At 40.9% G+C, this 20,533-nt stretch overlaps 1 protein-coding gene and 1 long non-coding RNA gene across 5 annotated transcripts in view; one reads left to right on the forward strand and one right to left on the reverse strand.

The window, feature by feature from the left end:
• The window catches only part of LOC119021760 (butyrophilin subfamily 2 member A1-like), a 66,081-nt gene that overhangs the window by 17,575 nt on the left and 27,973 nt on the right, over positions 1-20,533 (reverse strand). The window contains exons 3-6 of one of the 4 annotated variants that reach the window (XM_037102260.1): positions 19,945-20,223; positions 16,788-17,063; positions 15,400-15,522; positions 13,280-15,228 (exon numbers count right to left, since the gene is read on the reverse strand). In XM_037102260.1, coding sequence (XP_036958155.1) covers positions 15,164-15,228; positions 15,400-15,522; positions 16,788-17,063; positions 19,945-20,223 — 743 coding nt within the window. In that variant the 3' untranslated portion in view covers positions 13,280-15,163. Of the gene's footprint in view, positions 1-412; positions 689-2,230; positions 2,558-9,439; positions 9,608-13,279; positions 15,229-15,399; positions 15,523-16,787; positions 17,064-19,944; positions 20,224-20,533 lie in introns of those variants that run through there. The other 3 variants (XM_037102261.1, XM_037102262.1, XM_037102259.1) reach the window with 3 other exon arrangements.
• Positions 15,434-19,602, forward strand: LOC119021766. Its single transcript, XR_005075745.1, has 2 exons — positions 15,434-15,615; positions 19,244-19,602. It is a non-coding gene; the product is annotated as an uncharacterized LOC119021766 (long non-coding RNA).

A 20,533-nucleotide genomic window follows, 5' to 3' on the forward strand; every position in this document is an offset into this window, starting at 1 on the left:
AGTTTAAAAAAGACTCAGATCAGTTCTGACCTTTCAGAATTTGTTCTTTCTGGTAAAATAAAGATTTCTGCAGTTTGATGCACAAACTTGTCAGTGAGCATCATAACTGTCCTCAGATGTTTCCTCTGAAATATATTTACTGTAAACAGAGTGAGTGTAACACTGTGAATCTAACTGCATATCACATACAGCACATAGAGTGTTAATGATTAATAAATGTTGTACATCGTCACAAAGACAAAAATTAATGATGTTCATGCTCCTAAAAGGTGAATTCAGACTTTCTGTCTTCAAATTTCTAATTCTCACTTAAATCTTGGATGAACCAACGTCATCATTTCTATTTCATAATGTTTCACTTAAAATGTTTTCAATTATTTACATATTAAATCAGAACTAAGAAGAATCTCACCTTGGATATACACAGGGATCACAGCAGTAACCTGATGGCTGAATTGCTTCTGTGTAGCTACACAGCTGTAGTCATCAGTCTTGGTCACAGTAATGTTGAGAGTGATGGATGAAGGACTTCCTGTTTCTGATGTTGGAGTCGACTCACTGTTGAGGATGTTACCAGCACCGTCCTTCAACTCTACTGTGAGAGGTGGAACACCACGAGCTTCACACTGCAGCAGGACCCAGTCCTTTGTAACAGCAAGTATACTGATAACTGGCTTTGGAGCTGCACCTGTGAACACATTATATAACCAACAGATCATACAGAGACAGTTTCAACATTATTAATGTCATATTGTGATTTTGTTCATCTACACTCTGCTTGTATACAGTTTACTGTGAAGAGAAAAACACAATAAAAACCTCCAGCAGCATTTTATGGGACAATATTTCAAACAATTTAAACTTTTTACAGTGTGATACTGATGCACATATACAGAGAATTTGATTATTTGTACTCTAAAGATTGTTGTATAATGTAAATTCTAATGTTCAAAGGTGAACACACCTGATGTGTCTCATGTTAGTGAGAAATATTTTAATTATGCTGCCTGAAAGAAAAATGAACCATAAAATTTGTTGAAATTTTGCCAAGAGAAAATTGTGAAAGATTTAACTGGGTTGATTTATTTATTCTTATTACACATAAGAGTGTTTAATGTCAACGATGTTTGACTGAATATTAGAAACTCTTCTCAGTATCGACACAAACAGTTCAGAAGCACCAAGAGATGATCAGATGATACTGAAGCTCCAAAGCTTGTTTGACTCTGTGAACTAAACTTTTCAAACAGAAACAACTGCACTAACATTTGACTTTTAAATTAAATTATTTCTTGTCCATGTCTAAAAGTTGGTCCAGTGAAGGATATTATATCAGGCTTTTTGGGAAATGTAGTATTATTTTACTGCAGCATATTGCACAATAACTTCTTCATGTAATGAGACAATCTGAATAAAAGCATCAGATTTAATAACACACAGGCTTCTTGGACTGAAAAGATGTTGTTGTATAACTATAATATAATAAACGTGTCCACCTGTAAGTGACGACTGATCCCAGTCAGGTGAACACAGAGAGGTTCAGGCCCACAGATGTAAGTGTTCAGACTGACAGGCCTGAGAAGACATTTACAGAGACATGTAGAGGTGGAGAGTGACGTCATCACAATCAGGACTCACCTGGGATGTTTTCACCTCTTCTGTCTTAATTTAATTAAAAAATGAAATGAAACAAACAAAAAAAAACTTTGACATTTTCTCTGTTTGATCATTTAGCAGTTCAACTCTCTCTGAGCTTTAAATCAGATCAACACACCTGATGAACCTCAGAGTGTTTGCTTTACAGTGATGTAGTGGACATGTATCAGCTGCTGCTGGTTTTTGTATTAAACTGTTTAAAATGAGTAAATATTAAGAGGCAGAGACACACAAAATCAAAGTGAACCCCAAGAGGTTAAGACTGGATCTGAAAGGCAAAACAAACACATGTTAGATAGTTTTGAAACAGACAGGTAATACTGTGTAAAAGTCATATTTCATCTCCTACAGACGGCTGAAGCTTCATTGTACAGAGAGACATAATCTGCAGTGTGTCTCTGATATCAGCATGTTTGATACAGAGGTCGTCTCTCCAGATGTGGCTGCAGCTCTGTGGGCTCGAGGCCCTGCCAGATGTGGATTCTGACCACTGAACAAAAGTCCATCTGGGACTCTGGAACCAGTCGCAGCAGTAAATGAGCGACATCTTTAACTGTTTAATGAAAACACTCACCAACAACAAGCTCGATGAAGGATGTTTGTATCCAAGGACGATGTGGAAAATCACAGCTGTAGGTCCCGCTGTCGGCCATCTTTGTTCTTGTGATCTTTATGGAGGCGTCGCCGTTCTGCAGTTGATCTTGATAAAATGAGACTCGACCTTTGAACTGCTCATCTTGACCTGGACGGCCGTTATTGTAATGAACGCCTGCATCATACATGAACACCTCCTTCTGACCATCTTTCTTCCAGTCAAACAGTTTTCCTGAGATGTCCTCCTCTGTGCTGAGGGAACAGGGTAAAACAGCATCACTGTCTTCTTCCACGACCACTCTGACAGCTGGAAGATAAAAACATGTTACTCAGTATGTTAACATGCTGAGTCATCAGGAAACAAAGTCAGATAACAACTTTACACAACAAAAACTCAAACAGCTGTTTCCTCTAACATGATAGTTTTGGTTGTGTCCAGCTTGTACTGACATATTTTAAGTATATTTAATCTTACAGTAAAGTTAATCAGGTTTCTGTTATTGAGCGTTTGTGTTTGAATGTTACAAAATGTGTTCAGCTGTGGAAACTGTTCATCTTTATAACACCAGGAGAAGTTGTAGTTTTATTCATGTCACATCTTGATTTATTGGACTGGATTCAAAGACACAACTAACCACCAAACTATCCTGTTCCACAGCTGAACACACATGTTGTTTCACTTTGTCATTCAAATATGTTCACTGAACTTTCTGAGGACATCAGATTAAAGTTTCACATGACAGAGAATTATGTTTTTAAACAGAATTATGTTCACTGATGTTTCATTTATCAGACGATGTCTCACCCAGATCAAGTCAAACCACACAAACAGGTTTTACTACACTGTTGATAAAAAGTGTGAGTGGTAGAGAGACGACAACATACACTGCTCTGGTTTTTATATACATGTGGTAGTAAATGAAATAAATAATTATAAACAAACAAACACAGTCACAAATGAATCTGATGCTGATAATCAATAAACTAGCAGCTACACTGAGACAGATTCCCAGCTGACCCTGAGTCAGTTATCAGACCTCCAGCTGCTGTGATCGTTGGTTTGTGACAAAAGAGAACAAGTCCAAACACTTTCAGGATCTCTGAGTCTCGACTCACATGAAGATTTATGTATTTAATCTTCACTTCAACATGATCAATAATGTTCAATTAAATGTGAATGTTTTCTGTTTCTTTCCTCTGTGACAGTAAACTGAATGTCTTTGTGTTGTGGACAGAACGAGACATTTGAAGACGTCATCTTTAGAGACAGAACGTGTTAAAGCTAAACCCGGGTCTCCCCTTCAGGACTGAACGTGGACGCAGGGAGGTTCTAGAACCATCTGCCCTTTTTGCTTCCTATTAAAAAGTGCCCTTATATTGTGTTTTTTTTTAATGAATAAATAAATCCCTGTTGTGGAAACGGCGGTATAGAAACACAAACACAGTTATCTAACAAACACATTTCCTTGTAATAAGTTGTTGTGAGTGTGATGAGCCTATAAAGCTGCTTCTCTGTCTGCTGCAGAGAGAGAGAGATTTATTATTTATTATCATTTATTTATTTATCATTATTGTTTTTCTTTAATGTGCATATTTACTTAGTTATCTATTCATCAATTTTAAAGGGTTATAATATTATAATTTGTCTCTTCATTGACAACAGGATTGGGAGTTTATCTCATTTTAACACAGAATGCCACATTTTGAGTTTTAAACTTAAATCTAAATCTTTTGTAACCTCATGTTGGAACATTCAGGGTCTGAGGTCTTCTGCTTTTGGCCTTAAGAGCAGCAGGACCCCAGACTTTAGCAAAGAGTTAGAAAATTCAGATATCATTGTTTTGCAGGGAGGGAAGTTGATCTGGTACAAGACGAACCTCACACACCCAACAGAATTACTCAGAAAAGGAGATTTTTCAATTTGGATCAAAATAAAAAAGAGGTGGTCTCCACAGACAGAGACATATTCATATGTGCAGCCTATATCCCCCCATCAGAGTCCCCTTATTATAATGAAAACAGCTTCTCCATTCTTGAAGATGAGATCAGCTTCTACCAAACACACAGAAACATGCTGATCCGTGGTGACCTTAACGCCAGAACAGGCACAGAACCAGATCTGATCACTGCACAGGGAGACAGATCAACATCTCCTCTCCTCTCCTTCACATCGGAACAGGAACACCTGCTGCAGTTGTGTTGCATGCTGGGTCTGAACATCGTCAGCAGTCGGCTTCGAGGGGACCCTTTGGTCTCTACACACAGCTCTCCTCTGGGCAACAGCACAGTGGACTATCCACCCGTTTCTTCAGAAGCCTCTGGGTGCTGCCATGACAGATAACTACTTCCACCGGCGCTTTTCTGTTTCCGGTTGCCTTGCAACTGCATGACTGACCGCTGCCGCCAAGCTAGCCCAAACCAGCTAGCGTTTTGTCATCAATGCTAAATTGTTTTTAAAATGAGCTCAGGTACAACAACATGTGCTGTTGTTGGTCGCCACAACAATTCATGAAAATTTAAGCTTTTTTCAGAAACTTCTTGTGTTGAACATCAACAACTTCAACAAACACGTCCGTGTCCACGCCGTGCCGAGGAAGGGGGAACGGAGACTAGTGTGGCTCGCAGCTGTGACACTAAAATAAATGTTTGGGTTTATGAATATCTTACACAGAATAACTACTGCATGACTGCATGACTTCCCTAACCCGGCAATAGAGGAGCAGCCGTCTGTCTCCATGACTTCACTTTCCTCCAGCATCATCCACGCTGCATGTTTAGCTTGACTGACGCTGTGGCTGAACTCTACTGCTGCCTTCAGAAATATAAACTCACTGTTTCTTCAACAGTACTTTCCCTATTCTGTTACTGTGCAGGTAGTTGTATGCTTCTGGGCTTTTGTAACTGCGTACTTCACCGCTGTCAACGCCATCAGAAAATATAATTAACTATGTTGATGGATGTATGTCGGGCTATTGCTTCATGTCATCTACCCACTCCGTGAGAACCGACGGGTGAGACACTGTTACAGAACGGTCCTCACGACTCATTAAAACATCCGTACCTGTGTATCCACCTCCAATTTTTGTCAATTTTGTCGCTTTCTTTGTGTTAAAAGCTGGTTTGTAGAGCGAGCATGACAGCTACGCTGGCATAAACACCAAGTTCAACCAGTTCAACCAGAGGAGCAAAGCCAAATCCCGCTATGAACCATGGGTAAACTCACAAACTCAGGAATAAGGTGGATAGTATTACAGACCTGGAGCTCCTCTGTCTAAGAGCATTCACTGTCAGCTCCCTCACACCCTGATCACAGCAAAATCACCCTCTACATTAGGAAGACACCAACTGACCCCCATGTAGCACAGCCCAGTAAACTCAACCGCTCCAAACAACCTTACAGATGACAAATAACAGCAAGGATGACTACCAGAGAGCAATCGGTCGCCCAACAATCCAATCTCAGTTAAATCATTTTACCACCACCTTATATCCCCACAGTAATGACGGCCTGAACCAGGCTGTTCAGGAGAGTAACTCCATATTTGACAACACAGCATTTCAATCCAATCTGAAAAAATCTCAGTATCACAGTTCAAACTTAGCTAATGAAAAGTGGTTTGACTCTGACTGCAGGTGTCTGAGAAAAACTCTCCGAAAATTATCCAATGAAAAACACCAAACAACCTGACAATCATGAGCTCCACCTCCAGTACTGGGAGACACTGAAATTATATAGAAAAACACTGAGAGCTAAAGAGGAGCAGCATGAACAGCACCAGCTTGAAGAAACTGAGGAGTCCATTGACTCAAATCATTTTGGGAAAAAATGGCATTCACTCAGGGGCGGCTGTGGCTCAGCGGGTAGAGCAGGTCGACTAGTGATCGAAAGGTCGCTAGTTCAAATCCCGGCTCAGGGCAAGGCTGCGCTGCATGAGTACCCTGCCCTCACCCTGAGACAAGGCTGGGATTGGCTCCAGCAGCAACACCCCGTGACCCCTTGGAAAGGGATAAGCTGTTACGGACAATGACATGACATGACATTCACTCAACAAATCAAACAAGGAAGAATTGGCTATTCAAAAAGGGGAAATATGAAAAAAAAAAACACTTGAAAATCTACACACAGTGCAATCTCACTGGATTCAACCCAAAATAATCTGCTCAACAAACTAGAAATCCTAGAATCAACCATTAAAGACAACCAAAATCCTTGAGATTATGAAATAAGCGAAGGGGAACTGCTGGCTAAGATCCAGACCCTGCAGCCGAGGAAGGCAAGTGGCCCTGATGGCATCTCAGATGAAATGCTTCAGTTTAGCAGCCATAAAATGAGACTGCCATGTTGAAATTATTCATTCTCATTCTGAACATTGGACAATTTCCTGACACCTGGAGCCAAGAGCTTATCGCTCCAGTCTTTAAAAGTGGAGACAAATATGAATCAAACAGCTACAGAGGCATATGTGTCAGCAGCAACCTGGAGAAGTTATTCTGCAGCATCTTAAACAGCCGACTGCAAAACTTCAGTGAGCACAGCGTCCTGAGCAAGAGTCAGATTGGTTTTACACCACAACACAGAACCACTGACCCATGGGGGGGTTATGAAAAACATTCTATGAAAAACATGAATTGTCCTCCCCAAAAAAAATACCCTAAATTACTGTCATGACTCTAGAGCCATGTCTTTGTGTTTTGTTCTGATTATGTTTTTTGTTTGTCTTATATTCTCCTGTCTTGGTATCATGTCTGTGCATCATGTTTTGATTTTCCATGCCATCATGTGTCCTTTAAGTTCCTCCTATGTTCTCCCCTCTGGCTCCCTCTGTCTGTTGTTTTGTTCCCTTCATGTTTTCTCCTGGTTTCCTCCCTCCTCTCTCTCCTCACCGGTTCCTGTTTGGTAATCAGTGTTTGTGTGTTTCCCTTCACTCCTCGTCCGGTCATTGTTTGTCTTTGACTGTTCATGCTCCTGCTCCTTTTTCCTGTTTGGTAGGTTTTGGATTTTTTTGCATTTTTTTCCACGTTTGATTTGAACTTTGGGTCCACCTCCCCTTCCATAGTCTTCCCTTTTTTTACCCCAATCTGACAATTATTCAAAATTGAACAAATGTATTTTCAGACTTCACATTCTTCACATTTTAGATTCACATCTAAAAAGAAATGGTGGAACAAATGTTTGACAAATATATTTCTGACTCCACATTCCACCTCTGGTCTGCTCCACTACAATGAAGATGAATGGGTAGTTTCCTACATTATCTTGTATCTTACATATTGTGCTCTTGGAACTGTGTTTAGCACTGTTTATCAGCTTAACTGGCATTGTAAAAACATGATCAGTTTACACAACTTGGTTAGAGCTTCATAATATCCATTAATCATGCAATAAGTAGCCCCATACTCTGGGAGAAAAGGAAGATGGTGAGAAGAATTGGGGATGTGGGAGGGTTGGAGGGAGGCAAAAGATAAGAACATGAGTAGACATCACATGCCCGAGACCCTTAAAATTATGATTTATTAATATAACAGTTAAGGAGTGATACGCGCTGTCGGCTGTTTAGGACAAATAAACAAGAAAGGTCAGCACAGTAAATGATTCCCTGTGCAGTACTTTTTGATATGACGAGCCTCTACGAAGTTGTGATTTATGGTCACATGGTTGCATACAGGCAAAAAAAAAAAAGTCTCTTTTGTGTCGCCCCCAATCCTGACATCAGATCTGCACTGACCACATCTACATCCTCCACACCCTCATCCAGAAACACGTCCACCACAACAAAAACACAAACTGCTCTTGTTTTGTAGATTTCAAGAAAGCATTCCACTCAATTTGGCATCATGGTCTTTTTCTGAAATTACTAGAAAAAGGTATTGGAGGGAAAATCTACAACATTATTAATACAATGTACATAAATAATAAATGTGCTGTTGGAACTGGAACCATGGAAACAGACTTCCTCCCCCAAAGTAGAGGAGTGAAGCAGGGCTGCAGTCTGAGCTCCACCCTGTTTAATATCTACATCGCTGAACTGGCCAAATCCCTGGAAGAGTCAGATATCCCTGGTCTCACCCTCTCTGACAGAGAAGTCAAATGTTTACTGTTTGCAGATGACCTGATACTGCTCACTCCGTCAAAGGAGGCACCACAAAAGCAACTAGATCACCTGCAAAAGTTCTGTCAGACCTGGGCCCGGACCGTTAACCTGGAAAAGACAAAAGTCCCGGTCTTCCAGAAATGACCCAAGAATCAGGAAAATCCCCACAGGTTCCACCTGGACTCTACAGACACACACACACACACACACACACACACACACACACACACACACACACACACACACACACACACACTACACATATTTAGGACTAAATATATATGGCCATTAAGGATCTCCAAGACAAAGGCAGAAGAGCTTTCTGGAAAATAAAGAAATCCTCAAACAGACATACCTGTCAAAATCTGGATCAAAATATTTCAATCAATGATTGAACCAATTGTGTTGTATGGTAGTGAAGTGTGGGGCCCTCTTATGAACCAAGACTTCGAGAAATGGGACGAATAACCAATGGAAACCCTGCGCACTGAGATCTGCAAAAGCATCCTCGGAGTCCACAGGAACACCCCCAATAAAGGATGCAGAGCCGAACTGGGCCAATTTCCCCTGTTGATTCAGATCCAAAGAAGAGCTATAAAGTTCTACCAACACCTCAGAGCCGGCGAGCCCAGCTCCTACCACTACAAAGACCCACAATGCCAAAAGGAAAGCAAAGAAGGGAGTCAGCCAGCTGGTCCACAGGCTCAGCTCCAACAGAACTAAGACCACCATCACACAATCCAGCCCCAACAAATTATAGCAAAAACAAGGGAAGGGAAAAAGACAATTACATCAACTATTGGACATCCACAATCAAAACCCAAAGCAAACTCCAGTGCTATTTGTCCCTAAACAGACAATGCTACATGGCAGATTATCTGAGCTCTGTAACTGACCCGAGACTGAGGAACGTTGACTGTGTACAGACTCAGCGACCACAGCCGGCCTTAGAGAGCAGCAGACACAGACAGACGAGGTCTGTCGGCTCTGTCCACACACACAGGTGGAGACACATACACAGACATCAGAACCCACATATCCACCAAAATCACATGTACAACCATCAAACTGTCAGTGATGATGATCAGTTTTCTTACCGTCTCCAGAGCAGCTCAGCAGACAGAGACACACGAGAAGAAGAAGCTCCATAGTTGTTGATGTCCTCTGAGGACTTCACCTCACTGATGGAGCCTCTGAAATAATGGAGCCTCACAGAAAACGACGACGCCCTGACTTCTTTTTCAAACACTTTCGGTTTCGCAGGCCGGTGCTGCAGCAAGGAATGTTTGCAGGGAACGAGTTCCCTGGGAAATAGCAGCTTTATCAAAACAGGAAATGGCAAGCACACATCCTTGATCTGATCCATTATAAGCACCACACAAAAGCTCTCATCTGAGCCAGACTGGAAGTATTAGGAAATGCGATAGTAGAGCGCACACACACACACACACACACACACACACACACACACACACACACACACACACACTAAATGATAGATGGATTGATAAAGTTTCTATCTCTGAGTTGCCACAGTGTGTAAAAACCTGAATAAAACCAGAGAGCAGTCATTTATAATCAACCTGTTTACTGACAACAGTTTATCAAGTGTTCCTGAGAACATGTTCAACATAGTTTATTACTTTGAACCTGAAATATCTCGTCTGTGTGCAGTATTTAACTAAATATAATACAAATAAAATACAAGCAAATCCAACTTCTGCTGAAGGTTCTCAGTCATCCAGGTCTCAGTAACTCTCAGTGCTGAATCGTAGACAACTGGACTAGTTTCAGTTTCCTGAAGACGTTCAGAGGCTTCTTCAGTTCTAACTAACTGGAGAGGAGTCAACAGTCAGTCTGTCGTTGTTCTGTGGTGGATTTGTGTGTTTTTGGTGTTTTTCTTTCTGTTGTGCTTGCAGAGATGCACTGAGACGCTGGGTGGAGTTTTCCACTCATCATCAGATGACCTCTGGTCTTCACGCTACCTGCTGCCAGATGATTTGGTCAGTCAGACGTGACACATGGCTCCGGCTTTATCGCCTTCTAGTCAGACTACTCATGTTTTCATGCTTTCTTCAGGAGATCTAATGTTTCTGTGTTCTACCTTCAGTTGTTGATGTCCTCTGAGGACTTCACCTCACTGATGGAGCCTCTAAAATAATGGAACCTCACAGAAAACGACGACGCCCTGACTTCTTTCTCAAACACTTTCGGTTTCAGACTGACGCTGCAGCAAAGAATGTTTGGGGGGGACGAGTTTCCTGGGAAACAGCAGCTTTATCAAAACAGGAAATGGCAAGCACAAATCCTTGATCTGATCCATTATAAGCACCACACAAAAGCTCTCATCTGAGCCAAACTGGAAGTAAATAGGAAATGCGATAGTAGAGCGCACACACACACACACACACACACCAAATGATAGATGGATTGATAAAGATTCTATCTCTGAGTCGTCACACTGTATAAAAACCTGAATAAACCAGAGAGCAGACATTTAGACGCTTTCTTACCATTAAGACAAAGGTCGGCACTTGGGCCCCCTGACCTGCAGGGGCCCAGGACCTCCGGCCAGCAGCCCCCCACCAGTGTCTTTGTACATTAGAATTATGTTCTTCTGATCAGAAAATAAAGAGAAAAAAAAAACAACAACAAAAAGCAAATCACATCATCTCACTCTCTCCCCGTCTCCATCCCCGTCCTCTCACACACCAGACTACTACTGTAGTTGAACACACACTGTTTTGTAATTTTTTTGTAATGCATTGCACAGTAATTTGTAGTTATTGTTATATTGTAATTTCATAATTGCCATTTCATTCACTCTCTCTCTCTCTCTCACACACAGACTCACCTCACCCACGTTTTCAGTGGCAGTATGAGTCATGTGATCAGTGACGTGTTGCAGCAGGTGTGAGCAGAAAGAAAAGAGTGACTTCAGGTGAGAGTTGGAGCGTCTCATCATCACAACCCTCCTCTGTTGTCTTCATGCAGCCACATCTGATCACACAGGTTTGACTTCATGAAGACAGAGGCTGGTTTTAGGACAGCAGAGGGCGTCACAGTCACGAACATGGGAGCTGAAACTAACACATGACTTCTGGAGAAGATATCAGAGTTCAGGTACAGATGATCAGCTGACACACCGTTTGTTTGCTCAGTAATGTGTGTGTGGCTCAGGTGTAGATGTCGGGCCTCCTGCTCTTTGTATCAGCTGCTGTCATTACAAAATGCTCAAGTTACCAAAAAACTATGTTCAGATATGTAAATCCATTTATTAAAAAAAAAAGAAAAAACATGTTTCCAAATCATGAAGTTGACCGTCTCTCAGTCAGAAACACAGACCCTCACTGTGACACACCTGTTACAGGTAGTGCTGCACTGAAGTAGACCACCATGATTCACATTCAACTGATTCTGATGGATCGATTTTATATTCAGTGATTTATATTTAATGTTTAAGTTCTAATAATGACGTCACAGAGACAAAAAGTCTGCATATCAAAATAAGAGCCTGCAGCTGGCAGTGAGTCTGCTTTCTTTACTTTCAGCAGTGAAGTGATTTACTCCCTGACAGAACATTAGACATTTATTATTGTACACAAACACATTTTATTTCTTACATTTGCAGCAGACAACTATCATAAATATGCAGCATGTAATCAAACAAGTCAGCTGTCAGATGTTGTTCTTTCATATCTATGACAGATTTACATCTGCAGCACTGATCTGATCAGAATCAAATCATTCCCAGGATGCTTTGTGAGTGACAGATGCCCCGCCCCCTTTCTGTGACATCAACAGTCTGAAGTCTGGAGTCAGCTGAGGACAGGAACAATCCCTGTCAGCAGTTTTTCTTTCTGTAATCATCTAATAAAGCTCCTTTGAGATGAGCAGCTGAACTCTGATCTGTTGAAGTCTTCTGACAGCAGACTTTGTTTGTCAGAGTTTCATCAGACAAAGAGATTCAGTCAGTTCTGTGTTTCAGATAACATCATTCTTCTGTGTGAAACAAACACCACACACACACTCAGACACACACACATCTGCAGCAGTAATGAACGACAGCTGACAAAGACTTCAGTTCACTGGTTGAGTGTTGGAGCCAGGAGGAGTCGTCCACCACAGGCTGAAGTGGCTGAAACTGTTCACACTCACTGCTGGAAGTAAAACGAGCAGCAACACGTTTCATCGTCCATGGATCCATTTTAAACTATTCAAACTCTCAGCTTTAATATTTCTGAGCGACATACTGCTGCACAAACATCATCAGTTCTCCATAAAACTAACCAATCATCCTCTCTGAGTGTGTTTGTCCTGCTGAGATTCCTCCTGTCATCTTTCACACTGACACACAAACTGAAGCAGCTCAGCACACTTCAGTCAAACAGCAGCAGGTGGCGCTAATGTCTCTGACAGGTTTCACTTCCTGTGGCTGCTGGATGAAAACAGACACCTGGTGCAGAACAGCAGCAGCAGCATGAACAGTTAACGCTCCAACTGTCAGAATAAAGAAATGACAGTAAATAAAAGGTGGAGCTGTTTCTCTGTCAGACGCTTCCACCTCATCAGCAGCCGTCACCTCTGGCAGCAGAACATCAAGTTCCTGTTCTCAATCCTGCTGACAAAGTCCTGAGAAGAAACAGCCGTCAGCAGGTGTGGAACATGTTCTCTCCTCACAGACTCAGGCCTTGTTACACACACACGAGGATTTCTTTACATTCAGCTGTGATCTCCATTCATGAAGCTGTCAGTGAGGTAAACTGTCTCTAGAAAGCTGTTTTAAAGAGGATTTATCTGCTCTGTTGTCTCTCTGCTGTCCTGACAGCTGCTGGAAAATACACATCATCTCAGAATCAGACCAGAAATTAAAACCACTTTTATTTCTTTGATCCCAGTTTGAAGACAGAAACATCAGAAACAGTCACAACACACAGTTTGACAGTTTTCATGTTTTAATGACCTGAAACACGACAAAAGCATCATCAGTGAACAACAGAAACACACATGAACTCTGAGACACAATTCAAACATCAGTCAACAGTTTATCAGGTTCATCCAGCTGAAACTAATATCAGAATAATACAAACAGCTGCAGAATAAGACACAACAGTTCAACAGCCTCCAAACTGATTCATTTAGTCGAATCTTTGACAACAAACTGAACATTAAAACCTTATAATTATAATAAACTGGACACTGAGTGTAGAGTTCAGTTAGTAACTGACTCTGGATCAGCACCTCAACAAATACAAGGAAGCATAAAAATGAAATGAGCCTTCATGAAAATAAAATACTCCTGCGATAAATAATAATTATGAGATAAAATACAAAATAATGTGAGAAAAACTGAAAAAATTGTATCCATAATTTTGATTCTTTTAATGTATTATGTCAATTTATTTACTTTATTCTCTAATAATTTTGAAGTTTTCATTGACTAATTTTGATGTTTTATGTCAAAACATTTAGTTTATGTCATGATTATGATTTAACATGGGGATATTTTTGGGGGCCAGATAATAGTCCAACAATATCAATTACACTAATATAAAACAAACCATAAGCGTCACATTATATTAACTGGTAGCTACAAAATGTTGACAGTGACTGACAGTGTTAACAGCAGCTTCAGTTCAGTGAAGTCTGATGGTTTTAAAGCACATGTGGAGCTCAGTCAGGAGCTTTAAGCTCTACAAGCAGTCTGATAATATTTGGTAAATAGACGCATTTATACATCACTGCTGCCCTCATTCATCCATTCACTCACTCACTCACTCACTCACTCACTCACTCACTCACTCACCGATGGCAGTCAGCTACCATGCAAGGTGCTGGTCTGACCATCAGGAGCAGTTTGGGCTTCAGCCTGTTGCTCAAGGACACTTGGACATGTGGACGGGAGGAGCCGGGGATCGAACCAGCGACGTGTGATTAACTGACCAGCTGCTAGAGACGCTTCAGATCATCAGAGTATAAAAATAAAAGAATAAAAGCAACATAGAACAGAGAGAAAGAGCTCGTCTTTGTCCTCAACAACATTAATAACAGAGTCAAAGTTTGTTCGCTGCATCATTTTTTCTCTTCAAGCTGCACAAGAGTGGAACTGAATCTCACCAAATATCAGAATTCATTTAATTCTCACTTGACAGAACGATTCATTAATAATCAGTTCTGTCAGCATTAAAGGCCACCTGCTCTCTTCTGTTACAGCTACATGTCACTGTGCTGCATGTGGACCAGCTCTTATTGTGAAGGGCTGATAGTAATGTATATTATGCTCCATGTTAAATAAAACAATGAAGGAAACTAAATGAAAGCACTTTAACACCTCCTGAGACAGAAGCGACCTCATCAGGTAATGTGACTGTGACAGGTGTGTTAATGTGGTCAGTCAGTGGAGGTGAATCAACGGTGGAAGTAACAACAAGAGCCGAGCTGACGTATCAGGTGAGTGTTACTACTGAACACTAAATATACTCAACAGGATCACAGCTGAAAACTATCTTCTCCTTAAAACAAATGCCAAGTAATGTGCACCTCAGTCCAAATCTGCGTCTTCTGCATCAAAGTGAGAACAACCTTCATTTCCACGTTGCTACCATCACAACCCTGATCCCAAAAACTCATTTCCACTTTAAACTGACTTTAAAACAGCTTTTAACTCTTAAACTGCCTGAAACAAGCAGACAAAACGTCCTCACTGTCATCCAGCATCGTCTGAAACTCTGACTGCTTTCTCTAAATGTTTCACTCTTACAACTCACACATTCAGCAGCAGCAAACTTCACAGCACATGCAAAGAGAGTCATATTTCTGGATCAGCTGGATTCTTTCAGCGAGGTCGATGAGTCGGGTTCAGTTTGAGGCTCTCTCTTCTCCTCGTCTGCAGGAAGAACAACACAGTTATATTCAAGAACATCTCAAATGTCTCGAGTGGAAAAACCAACAGAATGATTCACGTCAGAGAGGATAAAACATCTGTCAAGACTCTTACAGATAATGTATTTTGTCGTTTACCATGATTATTAAATGATTAATGAATTATTTAACTTACATTTCTCACGATTTTCCTTTTTGAGATGTTTGATGTAAAGTCCACCACCAACACCACCAACAATAGCAACAACTAACAGGAGGCTGAGAACTACAAAACCAGCGATCGCTCCAGCAGAAAGTCCTGAAACAGATAAAAGTGGATGTGAGAGTCAGAAGTTGAGGTCAGATGATCAGCAGCAGACTGGACCTCACAGCCCACACAGAACCACTAAAGGTGAGTCTGCTCCTGAAGTCTGAACTTGTTCCACATGAAAACTCCACTGGGATGAATGTGAGCAGGAACAGTGATGTTAGCTCTGATCTCAGGTCCAGTTTCCTCCTGCTGGGCTCCACAGCTCAGAGGCTGCTTCTGGTTCTGGTCCCAGCAGTGAAGAAACAAATGGACTTAGTTCCATTCATCACTTTGATCTGACAGTAAAAACACAGGATCATCTGAGAAAATATAAAACTTCTTCACAACACTTTTACTGACACTTTTACACTTTTACTCAAGTGGACTTTTACTTGTAACAGAGTATTTTTACTTTGTGTTTCTGCTTCTGTCACTTCAGTAAAGTATCCCAGTACTTCTTCCACCACTGACTACTGTCCACAAACATGGAGATTAAAATCACTGTCAGCTTCTTGGTGCTGGTCGGGTCCACAGTTATTGGGCCCTGATGGCAGCACATCAACACAGTCTGTAGATTATTGAAGTCGAGTCTCAGCAGAAGACGGAATTTTTCACTCAGTCTGAAACATTTTTAAAACCTGATCAGGATCCTTTAGATGTGATTAATATAAAATGTGCCTGTTTGTAATGAGAGGGACTTTTTAACAGTGTAAAATGAGCCTGATGCTGCCCTCTAGTGGACAAACTGTGTCATGACTCTGATTCTACATCACAAGTCCAACATGAGTAAATGTTGGAGGTGGTGAACATTTCTTCACTCCTGGTTTCAGGCTCAGACAGAGGAGGAAGACTCCTGCTCACATTTATAAACCACAGTGTTACACTTCATCTGTTGTTCTCATCTGAGTTTCACTGCAACTCAAAACTTCAACGCTGGATTTTAAAGTTAAAACTCATCTTGTAATGAACCGACTCTGCTGCAGTTCATGAATAAAGTACCAGGAAGCTGTTTGTCATGTTGGACCTTCACTGCAACACAACGCTTATAATTACAAGTTTACATGGTCCAGTAAAAACTGCAGCTCCACAGCCTTTATGTTCAGAGTCATGAAGAAGTGTTGGACTGCTGCAGGATTTATTCTGTGTTTGGATATTTGTCACACTTCATTGTTTCAGATGTTCAGACAGAATCAAATAAAGAAGAGACAACCTGAGTTAACAGATAATACAGATTTTAAATCATTGAAATATTAAAACACAAAGAAGAATCTCACCATTGATGTTCAGATCAATCTCAGCATAAATCTGATGGTTGATTTCTTCCTGAGTGACGACACAGCGGAAGTTGTCCGTCTTGGTCAAAGTAGTTTGGAGGACGATGTCGTAGCTGTCTCCTCTTTCTGTTTCCTTCAGGTCTTTAACAGGAAGGATGTTTCCAGAACTGTCCTTCCACTCGACTTTGGGTTTTGGAGAAGCTCCTTTAACGACACACTGCAGAACCGTCACACCATCTGTTTTAATTGTTGTGACAGACGGTTCTGAAGCTGCACCTGTGAATATAATGAATAAATATATTAGGAGAGTTTACATGATTAAAATATTCTCCTGGATCACAATGAGGATCAAAGAGTGTTGAAGACAAACAGAAAAAAAGCTCAATATAACAATAAAAGCTGCTGGTTTGAAGCCTCCAGTTTGACATCACAGCATCAAATAAAAATAAATCTTGTTTCCTTTGGGAGCCAGAAGTGACCATATTTGGATTAGAGGGGGGCGGAGCTGAGGAGGAGATCCTGATTGGATCTGACTTGTTAATCAGGAGAGGAAGCCACGCCCCCTAAATCACACTCACACCTGCTTTCTGGTCTGTTTTACTGTCAACAGGAGAATAATTCAGTAAATGAACATCATGTTGTGTTGAAGAAGACTTGAAACTAGAGACTGAGAGCATGAACTCATCAGGAGACTGTTTACTGAGGGAAGAAATCAAGTGACAAGCAAAGTCATTTTCTCATAAGCTTACGTACGTAAGCTTATGAGAAAATGACTTTGCTTGTCACTTGATTTAGACTTCTTCTTGAAACCAGTGGAGTCGCCCCCTGCTGGCCGTTAGAAAGAACGCAGGTTTAAGACTCTTCAGCACTGGAGTCACTTTCACACCTGGAGGCTTCGTCTAGATTTTATACAGTCGACCATCCAAACTGGTTTAAGGTTAAAAAGCTTTAAGTTGATTTAAAAAAAAGATCACGACTCACTAAAAATATAATCCTGAAATGACGTCACATGAGATTTGTCGTCTGATATATTATTTATGACACTAAAGTCGGAGAAATAATGTGTTTTAAAATATGAAACATTAAGTGTTTAAAAGCTTTTTGTTTGAGTCTCTGACAACAACTCAGATTAACAAACATTTAGAGACACGCGGGTACAAATACTCCATTACTGAGCTGATAATTGTACTCTAAACTTCTACTTCACTGCATTTCAAAAGGTAATATTGTACTTTTTACTCCACTACATTAATCACACAGATATAGTTACTAGTTACTTTGATACAAACTGAATGTGCACAATCTGCTCCGCGCTGCTTTTTACACCTCTGGTTGGACGTTACACTGAATTTTCTTTGTCTGGTTAATTTACTCGGTGTAAATAAAGATGTATTGAATCTGATCTGGTTAACAGATTGTACAGGTGAACCTAATAAAGTGTCCGCTGAGTGTATTTGATCGACAGTCTCCAGCTGCCGGAGCAGAAAACTGATCATCACATCTGTTAGAATTCTTCTGTTGTATTCGACAGCAGCTCAAACAGGAAGAAGAGCCTCATCGTTTATTATTTATTAAAAAACTGCAGCTTTGTTTCATGTTTTTATCATTTAGATTCATCATCAAACATCAAATCAAACAACTACAACAGCTGCAGACTGACGAACAAGAAATAAGTGATAAAGTGACGTTAAACTGAGCTGTAACACTGTGTGAAGGTTCAGCAGCTGTTGTTCTGTTTTTGTCTTTCTGGATGCAGGAATGTAACGTTTGATGAATATTTAGTCAGAGTGAGTTAAAACCTGTGATGATGTTTAATGACTCATGTTGTTATTATCTCTCATCATAACTCATCACTTCAGATCAGCGTCATGTCAGATTATCTTCTGTTTCCTCTTCTACTCACTCAGCAGCTCATATTCTGTTTGTCTGTTCTGATCCAGTTCTGTCAGTCGGGTCCATCAGTTCCTCCACAGTTACACCTCCTAGTTATTATGTGCTGAACAACCAGCTCAGCTGTGTGTGAGACTCACTTTGTGTGCTGTGATTCATTTTAGTGTGTGGATGCAGAAATCTTTGTTCAGTCACCACATGTCTGTACATTTAACTTGTCCAGGTGTAGAGGCTAAGCCAATGCTTTAAGCCACTGAGGCTTTTCAACAGGAAATATTCTTGACGCGCTTACGTTTCCACGACTGATGAATAAAGTCCACTTGCTTTTCTTTTGCGATGCACAAAATCCATTTATTTCGTATCTTAAACTTGAAGATCACACTTCTAATCAAGCAAAACATGCATCGAGCACAATAGCTGAATAGCGGTCAAAAACTGTTTTTCCTCTTCCGATTGGAAACACCTGCCTAGACACAAAGGTTCCTAGGTTATATAGGCAAAACCGCCAATTAACATCAGACTCACTACAAAACAGTCGACATCACCATAATCTGCTCTTACACCAGGTGTGAACTCACAGACAGTCGGTGTGAAGGATTTAAACAGTCAGCAGCAGAAGAGGCAGCTGTGGAGCTTCACTACAGGCCTCGTTTGTGGAAACTGCCTCTCAACTGGAAAGGAGCCACAAACTTGACAGAAAAGGAGGCTCAGAGTTCAGGACCACTTTCAGTCTGAGCTCCTCAGTGGACCTGAGCCCGGTACCAACATCATTCTTTTATGTCACTGACAAAAAGATTCAGTGATGAAGATCCTGTGACATCAGAACCAGAAGCAGCTCCAGTGTGACTCCAGGAGACGGAGCTCAGATGTGTTTCAGGACTCAAAGTTTCTCTGATTAATCAACTAAATGAACTCATGAATCAAGTGTCTGTGTTCAGATTGTTGTCATGTATCATCACAGCTGCACGTCGTCATATCCAACATACAGACAATAATTAATGATCTAAGTGATTTCTTTACTTTTTCTTTTTGGAACAACAATGTCACAGAGTGTCAGGATCAGGCTGCATTAGTGTGTCTGTGTGTGTGAACTTCACAATTTATTCTCATATGTGGAGTGTTTTAAGTGTATTGTGACTGACCAGACTGATCTCAACATTAACTATTAACTGCAGTCTTTTCTGTTGTCTCCTCCACAGCCTCTAACCCTTATAACAAAACATTACAATCATTTGACCCAAAAAATATGTTGAGAAAAAAACCTCACCATTAATATGCACATATGTCTCAGCATCAGTCTGATGGCCGATTTCCTCCTGAGTGACCACACAGCTGTAGTGGTCAGTCTTGGTCACAGTGGTGTTGAGGGTGATGTAGAAACGTCCTCCTCGCTCGATGATCAGCGGCTCCACAGCAGGAAGGATGTTTCCAGAACTGTCCTTCCACTCAACTTTAGGCTGTGGAGAAGCATCTCGAACAACACACTGCAGCAGAGACCAGTCCTTTGTTTCATCAAGTATTTTGATGGATGGCTCTGGAGCTGCACCTATAAAAATAATGAGACAACAAGTAACACAGGATAACAAACTTGTGAACAGAAGAACATGTAAGTTAATAAAACCCCGACATGTTAAAATGCCTGAAATCATTTTGCATTCATTCATGCATTCATTTAAGTATTTAGTTTTATTCAATACATGATCGGTTCTCTCCATCACTGATAGGCTCGACATGTAACAGGTGTTCATGTGAACGCATATTAAAACACCCAGAGGCAATCAGCTTCTCCTCGGAGGTAGTTTTGATATAACCCTAACCCTACACAAGAGAATAACTCATCTCATCCCATGTTATTG

Source organism: Acanthopagrus latus, chromosome 6, assembly GCF_904848185.1.
Source record: "Acanthopagrus latus isolate v.2019 chromosome 6, fAcaLat1.1, whole genome shotgun sequence".
NCBI lineage: Eukaryota > Metazoa > Chordata > Actinopteri > Spariformes > Sparidae > Acanthopagrus > Acanthopagrus latus.